Consider the following 9,947-nt stretch of genomic DNA (forward strand, 5'->3'; position numbering starts at 1 on the left):
CACTCTGTTGGCCACAAGATGATCTACTATTTCATTTTCGCAGAAAGTGTGATCTAGTGGCCTTCAAAACTGTATCATGATACAGTATGAGATGCCTCATGAGGCAGAAAACGCATTAGGAAACAAAACGAATCAGCCCAAGTCATGTTATGTGTTGCTTTATTCCTAACAAGCCGGCAGCTTTCACAGATAATCATTTCATTTATAAACATTAAATAACATCCAGGGTGAGTGACACATGAAGAGGTAAGTTTTAAACAATTATTGTGTTTGTGATCATCATACAAGTATATGGTGTATAAATGTTGCTTCTTGTTAACTTATTTCCTTCAGAAGATGGGAGTGACGAGGATCAGGCGGGTCTTCAAAGTCTCACGTCAGCGCTGGCCGCGGATGACGAGGATGACACGGAGCAGCTCTGCAACCAGAAGAGGGAGAAGTCATATTTTCTTGCTCACTTAGAGGTATTTATGTCTAAAGTTCATGTTTTTTCTCTTTCAAAACAAAGGAAAATAGTGCAGAGACGCCATCTAGTGGACTCTGAAAATAATGACACTGCCTCATGATTCATCAGACCATCACTATCACGAAAGTAACACAGACTCGTTTTTTCCTGCTGATTTCCGTGGTACATTTTCTTGTCTAAAACATAAACATTCTACGGAGCCCTAGATATCAGTATATTGTCATACTTATATCTCGTGAAATGTATATCTCGAGATATTTAAATCATGGGCTATTTTGACACACCAGTCCTCGGCACGTAAGCTTAAATAGACCAGTAGTGACGAAACGTTTTTTTAAGTGACAAGTTTCCACCAAAATCACCCCAAAAATCATGTAGGTCATAATTATAACTGTAGTTCTTTAGTTTGGCAACTAGATGGCGTTAATCATTTATTGTTCGAGTGTGTTGCCGTTGGCATGGGGACGGGATATTTATGCGAAATATCTAAAAAGACAAAGTTTATTATCATGGAAGGTTGTTAAAAGTTAGTTTATATAATTTAAAATTGTGAAGAAAAGTTTTTTTTAAAGGGATGCCTTTTTAAGTACCTATATCAGATCAAACCTATATGATACCTGTCGCAATATTCAACCGGCTGAAAGCTGTGATAATGAATGACAAAAATCTATCTGTACATTTCCACTAAAAAGAAAAATCGAAATTTGAACACAGAAGGAAGAAACCTGTCAGTTTTGCTTTAGGTTTTTTTTTTTCTGATTTTGTGCCATTAATTTGACAAATGATTTCATGGGAACCAAAATACACTCAAAGCTGTAGTTTAGTAGATTTGTATTCTAAACTGCAGGATATTTTTCAGGACTGATTTATTCTTTAATTTTGACCATTAGCCTCCTTCCTCAGACGCTTCATCCTCAGCAGCAGATTTGTTTTCTTCTCTGTCTACTCTATCTATTTCCCCTCTCACCGTTTTCCATTGGAGAAGGTGGGTTTACAGAGATATTGATAACAAAAGCAATAAAAAAAAAAGACGTGCTGCAGTGTCACATGGACTTTAGTGTCACATGGACTCTTGTTATGATTGCTGATGTCAGCATTTTCAGTGACGTTCACTGTCCCTGAATAATTACAAAACCTAGTCCACCTGGAACATTTTCACAGCCAATTGTGAGTTAATGCACAACTGAGAGGAGACGTATGGTCTTGGGTTCAAAGAGTTGTTGGGATTAACGTGACGGTCAACTCGGGCTGTACATATAAACCTAGTGCTCTTCAGCCTCACTTTGTTACGTGGAACCAGTTGAGTGATGTGGTGATTTTTCTATTATTTTGGATTATTTTTGTGGGTTAATGTATTTCATACATCGGTTGGTGGAGTTGGAGGAACACTAGAGGGCAGTGACGAGTACAAGTTGCTGTGCATGTAGGTAGGGAGAGAGAGGAAGAGCCGAAGAGTAGATCACCTGTGCAGGTGTGCTAATAGAACCAGAAGTCATGGTTTTCGATCTCACCCTTTCTCGCGGCACCTCGGCCGGACTGTCCGGCCTGACCCGTCCCGCTTGCCCGACGTACTGGGCCTGCGTCAGCTGGACCTCTTGGCCGAGTCTCTCCGCGATGAGCAGACGTGTGATGGTCACCCCGCTGGCTTTCAACTGGTCGTAGACCTTACTGCTGGCCACCAGCATCTCCAGAGAGTCCCCGCTGTGGCGGATAATGTCGGCGACCTCCTCGTGGCTGCACTGCTCCACGTTCCTGCCGTTCACCTCCACCACGATGTCGTCGTCCTCCATGCCGGCCAGGTCGGCCACTCCGCCCTTCACCACCTGAGACATGAGGGCAAGCGTTGAGTCGATTCGTCGATGCTCTCCTTCGTGGGCGACCAGCTTACGTCCTTGATGTACTGGCCGAACACTCCCTGGATGCCGTTTAGGTGGAAGCCAAACGTAGCCGCCGTCTTCTCCATCCTGCACAGCTTGGGCTCCAGATCCTCTATCCTCTCATGCACGAGCGGGCGTGGATGCTCAAAACTGGGGGTCCGGACAGCTTCGGTGTAGCTGGGCGGAGGAGAGGAACAACCCTTTTCGTCCGAGAAAATTGTCGGAGAGAAGTTTCCCTGTGTGAAGAACCAAAGTAGGATTAGACTCCGACTGCTTTTAACTGTCACTGACTTCATTCCCAGATCCTGACAAATCCCCCAAAACGTAGGAAAAGGGTCATAAATGGGTTCAACTTCTGTAATTCCTATGGGGGTGGGGAGGGGGACTGTTTGTCTATTTAGAGTCCTAAACTTAACCATTTTTTCAGAGAAGCCAGTTCAGGTTAGGGTTAGCTTGTCTAGACGCCCCCTTAGTGAGGTGTTCTGGGTTTCAAACTGTCCCTGAGCTCATCTTAGGAAAACCTTAGGAGAGGAATTTCAGACATGGGAAACATAACTTGCAACAGAATCAATTCAAAATGCAAAAAAAAAGATTTTCCGATTAAAAAAAAATTAAATAATTGCTATCAACTAATTAAATTAAGTTATTATTATGTCTATTAAATGTGTCATTAGACGTCTCTTAAATGTAATTATTTGAATTTTTGTTCAATGAAAAACAAAGTTATATGTGATTTAGCTGGTTTAGCCTATTCAATGAGGTGGTCGTAATTGACATGAGATTGCTCATTTTTTGCAAATCATGCCTTTATTCAAACAATTATAATGTGCTTTTCAACTTATTGACGCTAAAACCAAAATATATATTGGTTTAAAAAATAATTTGGAAAAGGGGCAGAACGTTTTATAGGGAGAGATGTGTAACACACTTTTAACAGGATTTTTACAGCATATTTTATATTTCATATAATGAAAATTTATGTTATTCTACAAAAAATGTGGATTCACATTTTGTTTCAGCCAGAGTAACAGGCTTAAAGAAGCACCACAAGGTGGAGACAGGCTCAGTGACAGAAGGTGTTCCACATGAAAGGGGAGGGCTTTTCTCTTTGATCAATTTTGTTGTTGTAAAAACATCAAATAAGAGCCATAGATCACTTTTAAAAAGACGATTTTCTTTAAGAATAAAACGGTAAGAAATCCCATAAGAATCCTTTGAAATGTCATTATTGAATACCTGTAAACTAGCGATACATTAAGAATTAAACTATTAAATGAAAGGTTCAATTCTTGTAGCAGTTACTGTTAAAATAGCATATAACATTGTTATGTCAATTTATAACATGATCCCTTTTATAATTCAGTGATTTAAAGATTCAGTGCCAGTAAGAAGTAAGACGTTCCGCACCAGTTTACACATGTTGTCCGTTTCCTGGTCGGCCACCAGTAGAGAGCATGTGTGACCACTCAGCCTGATCTTGTCCACCACCTGCTCATGACTGAGTCTCTCCACCTCGTTTCCATCCACTGCCAACAGCCTGTCCCTGTCCTTCAAACCCGAGCGTTCCGCTGGACTTCCTCTGTCGATGCTTGTGATGAAGTGTCCTGCATTAAGAGTGACTCGGTGAAGACACGACAACGACAATAAGAGGTTCTAGTTTGCGGCCTCACCTGGCTGATCGCCTCCATCCTGGAGCAGGAAACCGTATCCGTCGCTTCCTCTGAGCAGATTGACGGTGCGTGGCTTGAGAGGGAGGTAGTTGGTGGTGGCCAGCCAGTGTCCCATCCTGATGCCCTTGCTCTGGTAGAACCTGTCCGTCTCCTCGTCCACCAGCAGGAACATCAGGTAGCTCCCGGCGTGTTTGATCTTCTCCACCACCTGCTCGTGCGTGAAGCTCTCCACGTTCTCCCCGTTCAGCTCCAGAAGACGGTCCCTCACCCTCACCCCGGCCCTGTCGGCCAACCCGCCCGGGGTCACGTCCGTCATGAACAGGCCGTTCTCGCCTGGAAATAAAAAAGAGCTTTTTTTTATGGTCGTCTGGTCGGTTGACATCTTTTTTTAGTCAAGGTTTACCTTTAACGGAGCGCACGGAGAACTCGAAAAATGGGGTGAGTTTGACCAAGTAGCAGAGTTTGAGTTTGGGACCCTGTTTGGAGTCGCCTTTGGCAAGAGGGGCCTGTTTGGGGCCCGACAAGTTGACTCCTTCAGCTTTGGCCCGCTTGTATGAGGCTTCATCCAGGGTGTGGAAGGTGACGGTCGGGCCGCTGTTCTTCACCATCTCCACCACCTGACCCGGCAACGTCAGGATGTGGTAAGCTTGCGGCTAAAGATCAATCTTTCGATTACGGTCGTCCCGTTTACCTCTGAGTGCGACATTCCGTCGACAAATGTTCCGTTGACTCTGATGATGCGGTCGCCGTCCTTCATGCCCGCCATTTGAGCCGGACCACCCATTTCCAGGCATCGGATCAGGTGACCCTCCTCGCCATTTTCAACCCTCATGTAGAAGCCAAAGATTTGACCCGGCTTCTTGGTCAGAGAAATGATTTTGGGCTTGTACCAAGTCATGACCTGATGAGAAAAACATTCAACGTAACTTAGCATTTTTTGTCCTCTCTCTTGCTAACCTTTTTTTCAGTTTAGCAGTTTAAAGTTGGTTTTAATTTTGTAGTTACGTCAGTGACTTCCTATAAAATGATGAACACAAGCTAAGAACAATGCTACCTAGCGTTAGCTTTGAAGCCAAACAACATGCTAAGCTATTGAGAACATTTCTATCTACAATATTTGAAATGCTAAAATTAATGAAAGGCAATAATATAAGTTCTCAAGTCTTTTTCTAGTTTTTGAATTGTATTTAATTTATTTCAAAGTTTATGGCTCATGTGATTATAATCTAGGATTTAATTTTATTTCACAGGTGGATTCCATGTTTCATTTCAGTTCGTAACGACAAAAAAAAAAATTGCTTATTATACGGTACTTTTATTTATTTGCTTATTATATGGTACTTCTTCATTTTTATTTCAAAGCCTTTTTATTTAAAAAAAGCTAAACAATATATTATTGTCGTCTTAAAATTGTCTAAAATTGTTTTTATTTTTCAATTTATGAAATCGTAAACTTCTAACATGCCTGTTTAGTATCAAAGCTAACGCTGGTTAGCATAGTTCTTAGCTTGTTATTGTTAGCTCGTGTGTCAACATTTTTCAAAACCATCTTTACTAATGACTCCAAATGGTTCCCAAGCATAGAACTAGATAACTGGGACCACATTATCTTTTCAACTTTAAGGCATCATTCATACCATTTACAGAAACGTTATCGTCCGTACATAATTACGAAGAACAACACAAGTCGCGTGTTTCAAACATGACTAATACAGAAGTCATCAGTGATATATCACTCTTCACACACCTTCCTGATCCAACCCTGAACCCAGGAAGACACAAAACCGCTGATAAAATCCGATAAGAAGTCAGTCTTCCAACTATTGTGTGTTAATGGTTGACCAAGTGAAGGTGCTTTGAACAGACTTTGACTGTGCATTAAGAAAAACACAGTTACTGCCTGAGAAGATGCATTTAAAAACGAGGAAATTGTTCCTTTTAAACGTTCCTTAACCGTAAACTACAACTCATGGAGAATTCCATGAAGTGTTTCTGGCTAATTTAGACATTTTTCTTATTATACTTGTTGGGAATTTATTTGTATACATTAGTATTTAAGTGTATGTCTTCAGCGGAGTCAGACTCAATCACAAAAGGGGACAAAATATTTTAGCAGTGAAGGTAAAAAGGCTGAGATTTTTAAAATATAAACAGGAAGTCAATGATATTCTGTTTTAATTCTGTAAAGTTGGATAAACAGAATCTTAATTACTTCTTTGTTTCTCCTCCTAGTAGTATAGTGAAAATTCCTTCAACATCAGCTTTACCCTTATTGGAAGTCTCTGTGTAATTTGTTGACATATTTTCCTTATCTTATCTTAAACACTCCTTAGGACAAGATACAACATTAACATTATATTACGTTAACCTGCCACATAAAATGACTTGGCAGGCCTTAAGTTTGACAAAAGTTGCTTACATTTTTAACTCAAATATTCAACCTTTAAAAAAGGGTAAATGATGGGAAAAATCCTGTCATATTTACCAACTACTTATATTATGAGGATTGTATCACTGCTGGTGTTTTTCATCACTGCTTGTTTTTTTTAGAAGATTGAGGAGTAAACATGACCTTCTGCCAGGTCTTTTAATTGAGTAAACGTTAACCCTGACCTTGAACCCCGATAACTTATTAAAGTCATGTTTGGTAGAAAGTTTTGGAGTAAGATAATTAACAGCTTGTAAAAATGCAACAAGGATTTTATGGGAAATTGTGTTGTTTTTCTCCCTCACTTGCACATAACATGTCACTTTAAACCAGATCTGATTTCTGTTCTTTGTTTAAGTAAAAGTGTTAAATCAGATTCCTAATCTTACAGTAAATCTTTTTAAAATATATTTACACGTAAAGAAAACCCCCAAATAATAAAATAATTCCAAAGCTAATTTGACCGAAAACTAAATTAACATTAATTAACTACTAACTAAATGAATTTAAATCCTTTTTCTTTTTTCCGTTGTGGGGACGTGGAGCCCAAGCTACCTAGGGCAAGATGCAGATGACAACATGGACACATCCAGCTGCTCATCGAGTTACATCTTGGGAGCCTCAATAGATGCAACATGATATATATATATATATATATATATATATATATATCAACGAAGGAATATACATAAATAATAACTTTTTGAATTTAAGTTGATATCAGATCCACTAACTTAATATAATCTAAAGAAAATTGATTGTAATTAAGTCATTTATTTGTCATAAACACTTCATTAAAAAGTCTAAATTAAAGCTATTTCAGATGATGTTCTACTCACCAGCCTCGTCTTTTCAACGTCCCGGTCCGAAGGAGCAGTGGAGCTTTGGTTTTCCTCTTGTTATCCCCCCCGACTTCTGCTCTCGCCTCCTCCTCTCTCCACCCCTTTTTTCCTCGGAGGTCTCCTCCACTCGGTCGGGCCAAAGGTCAACTTAACGGCTGAGTTATTTAACGTCGGCTCGTGTCGGGAGGGCGTGAAGGAAAAAAACGGTAGAACCCTCGCGCAGAACTCACCTGTGGGTGAGGTCAAAGGTCGATTTAGATTTCACCCATAAACATTCCTTGTCGCTTTCATCATTATAATCCAACATCCCGTCAATGAGTCTTTTTCCTGTTGTTCGCTGGCGTTTCCACATTTAATGGCTGACATCATCCCATGATCGTTTGATTGGCGTATGTTGGCTCGGCGAGGCCGGAGTTATAAAGGTGTAATTATGATAATGCAGGCGAGGACAAAGGTTGACACCCGTAAAAAGTTAATTCATCACTACCTGGTTACTGACCGATGCGTTCTCTGCAGCCGGGGGCCGTTTATAACGTCGACACCTTTGAGAAAACAAAACAAAAACAATCAAATGACATGATCTTTTTTGTAATTTGTTGTTTAAGTTCTGTATCAAGGTAGTGATTATGGTCATAGAGTTTTTCCAGCTGGAGATGAAACTAAATAAATACCAAAATAAAATAAAATAAAAACTTAAGGATCAATAGCAACGACAGAATGTTAGGTTTTCACTTCAATTATTAGTTTTATTTTGTTCTCTCACTTCCTGTTTTCTTGACACACAGCTGGACCTCATGAGCGATGAAGACGCCGACTTCAACCACCCGAGTCCAGACCTGTGCGCCCATCAAAGATGTTCCTGCGCTGGTTTGTAGTCGTTTTTCTTGCTCCCCTTTTGTCAATTATACTTGCTGGATTTCTTGTGTTTTGCTTCTGTCCCCAAATGCTTTAGTTTGCTCTTTATAAGTGAGTTTTTTTTACCTACTTGTTTCCATGTTCCCTGTTGTTTCCTTTCATAATCTGCTTCAATAGACGTTTTTGGACATTTTGGACTTTCACTCTTCAGTATTTGAGGTATTGTGATTCACTAAATGGTTCAGCCTTGTTTATATCGTTACATGACATCATAAAAATATGTTTATTTATGTCCATTTTCTGTTGAAACGTCTGCTAACGCCATTATTTTTCCATTTCCGGTGATGAAAACGTAGCATAGGTGGCTAATACTGTGTTATGACAGCAAAAATGGTTCTTGGTTTGTGCGTCATTGGTTGCTCTATATGTTTCCAATGATGGATTGGACACCTTTCCAGGGTGTTCCCCGACTCTTCCCCCAGTGTTGTTGAGCTACAGACTGTATATTGATATAATTGTGGTCTTTAAAAAAAATAATTCTACTAGAAAGTGTGGCCACATAAATCTAGAGCCTCATAAAAACACCAGTTATATTAATGAAGGTTTATCACAACTGTTTTTCTTGTTTTTTTTTATGTTTATGAAAAGTTTATTTTTGTAATTCAAACAAGGAAGCTTTAAAGGTTTAAATATTTGTCTTTGCTTCCTCCATAAAACTGGATCCTGACAGGACTACTGTGCTAACTTGGTGCTCCATCAGGTCAAGGGAAAGGTCGGCAAAGGACCCCCATGAAAATTAAAATGCGTGAAATTCAAAATTTATTTAATATTAAGTGAGAAAGATTTGCTGATTTTCAGCTAATTTTCAAAGGGGCGGAAAGACCCCCATGGAAATGAAAATGCCTTCAATTTCAATGACATTCAGACCATATGTATTAAGTATTCTGGCAATCATAAGCCCCCCTATCCACCTACATTTATACAGTTTTAAATGTTACATATATTTCATATTATTATTTATATGTTGGTCTAAATAATTTCTCCTTTAAATCAGACAATTACTTATATATATATATTTCAGGATACTAACCTGGGCAACACTGGGTATTTTAATTAGTTTACTATGGACGTAAATGTGTAATATCGGACTCTGAATATGAAGTTCTTCCACTGATTTATTTTTTTGTACATTACATTTTTACATTTTTTTTATGTGTGTTTAATTTAATTGTTTTTTTTTCTTATTTATTTATTAATTTATTTTTTACGTTGAATTATTTATACCGAATTCTTTTTTTACACAAGGAATTTGATACTGAATTTATTTATCCATTGGATGAATTATAGTGCATGGAATTTGATGGTTTGTGTACTACATTAGAAGTCACGATATTTTTTTTTCAGTTCTCTTACACACACACAGGGGACACGGTGTGTAAATAACACGACACTATTTGTCTCTCGTCCTAACAATAAGGGAAGTCCCTCGGACAGCAATAACCCCGGCTCAAGTAGACGCCGGCGAATTAAACATGTGACTAATGTCGGCCCTCGAGAGAGGAAACACTTCTCGTAACCCTGATTAAAATGTGGCTCTGGAGCAGCTGTAGTTGTGTAGTATTGCATCAATAAAGGGGGGTCCCCACGTTTGCCTGACTGACTGGTTTGATCCAGATCTGGTCTCTCAAGACAGAGTTTAAATGTGTCACCATTTCATGTCTGGCTCTGGTCTCCATGCAGCTTTGGCTCGACAGGAAGTTGGTCATCAACTGCTAAGTCCGTCATGCTTGTGTTGGGATTCGATGAATC

The 9,947-nt window shown here is 39.4% G+C and overlaps 1 protein-coding gene across 1 annotated transcript; it reads right to left on the reverse strand.

The window, feature by feature from the left end:
• Positions 1–142: 142 nt before the first annotated feature.
• Positions 143–7,322, reverse strand: pdzk1 (PDZ domain containing 1). The gene is made up of 8 exons (XM_087804331.1): positions 7,281–7,322; positions 4,705–4,914; positions 4,417–4,630; positions 4,014–4,346; positions 3,751–3,947; positions 2,355–2,579; positions 1,978–2,289; positions 143–418 (listed from the first exon to the last, which is right to left on the reverse strand). The coding sequence occupies exons 2-8, from the start codon at positions 4,909–4,911 to the stop codon at positions 365–367; spliced, it is 1,542 nt and encodes a 513-aa protein (XP_087660457.1). The 5' UTR covers positions 4,912–4,914; positions 7,281–7,322; the 3' UTR covers positions 143–364.
• Positions 7,323–9,947: the final 2,625 nt, after the last annotated feature.

The sequence above is a fragment of the Callionymus lyra genome, chromosome 12 (assembly GCF_982586985.1).
Source record: "Callionymus lyra chromosome 12, fCalLyr1.hap1.1, whole genome shotgun sequence".
Lineage (NCBI taxonomy): Eukaryota > Metazoa > Chordata > Actinopteri > Syngnathiformes > Callionymidae > Callionymus > Callionymus lyra.